At 41.3% G+C, this 1,289-nt stretch overlaps 1 protein-coding gene across 1 annotated transcript in view; it reads left to right on the top strand.

The window, feature by feature from the left end:
- Positions 1-130: 130 nt before the first annotated feature.
- Positions 131-1,289, top strand: part of LOC101847248 — a gene marked incomplete at its 5' end in the record, with an annotated part of 5,064 nt that continues 3,905 nt past the window's right edge. Inside the window, 1 exon segment of the mRNA XM_005092863.3 lies at positions 131-1,150. Coding sequence (XP_005092920.1) covers positions 605-1,150 — 546 coding nt within the window.

A 1,289-nucleotide genomic window follows, 5' to 3' on the forward strand; every position in this document is an offset into this window, starting at 1 on the left:
AAAAATAGATAAATAAATAAACAAGCAAATAAAAAAAAATATTTATAAAACCACCCATATCCCCTAACCATCCACGTGGATATGGTTTGCTTTAACTGAAGATTTCTGTTTTATCTATTTATATCCCCAGATCCGTAGAATCTGGATTTAAGCCAATGCCATACACCCGCTCCTTATTGTCAAGGATCACCAATCAATGCCAGCTCCTGTACGACACTGCAAGCTTCGGTTTTCAACAAAAACTCCGCAGTTCCAAATGAGAAGACTGCTGAACTGTGACGGGCCATGCATCGCTGTTTACATAGAAATAACCGAACGTGTGGGACAGTACTACGGTCATTTTGATTTTACAACGCCCAGACCTACAATCCCTCAACACAGCATTTGAAAAGTAAAGGTGTTCAAAAAGATTGTTTTATAACTTAGGGTTAAAATCTATATGAAATGTTCAGTCTTTGGAATAGCTTACCATAAGTGTGATCCTCATTGTTGGATTCACACAAAAATATAATAAAGACTGTGTCTTAGAACTATTCCAGTTTCAGACTCCAGTGGTACCGTGTCTGGTACGCCAATGTAGAGGAAGCAGCCCACATCGTCCATTATGTCTGGGGTGGGCATCAAACAGAAACTCTTCGGGATAGGCGGGAAGGTCAAGCCTGCCCCTGGACCTAACGAGAAGACAACTGATTCTTCCACCCACAAGTCCGATGGTAAAAAGACGGATGCTGCTGGAAAGAAACACAACCCACAAAAAAAGCTCTACACAGGAGCAATCGATTTGCAAAAGCAAAAACAGGAAAAATGGTCCAGATTTCGGAAGTTTTTCTACAACAAATTCAATAAGGAAGAAAAGGATCCTAACAAGAAACGTTTGCGGGAAGAATTAGGGAGGACACCTTTAGAAACGTGGTTGACTTGTGTTTTCACGTTCGTCATTGGAACCTTTCTGTTCGGAGGAGGGATCTATTTGATCTACAACGGCAGTGATTATTACGTCATCGACTTCATCGTTGTGGGCTCTATCGGCATCGTGATGGGCATATGCTTCACTGTTGTAGGGCTCTTCACCATCCTGAAGCCAATTTATGACAAAAGGAAGGAACAAAGAGAGGCCCAAGAAAAGGTCGTGGAGTTGCAGACACAGCAGGTAAAGGGTGTATGCCAAACTTGACATACTTGGTTTTAAAATATGTCCAAAATTATTTACTTTGAAAAAGCAGCTTTAAACTTATGTCTGTCTGTCTGTCTGTCTGTCTGTCTGTCTGTCTGTCTGTCTGTCTGTCTGT

The sequence above is a fragment of the Aplysia californica genome, unplaced genomic scaffold, assembly GCF_000002075.1.
Source record: "Aplysia californica isolate F4 #8 unplaced genomic scaffold, AplCal3.0 scaffold00054, whole genome shotgun sequence".
NCBI lineage: Eukaryota > Metazoa > Mollusca > Gastropoda > Aplysiida > Aplysiidae > Aplysia > Aplysia californica.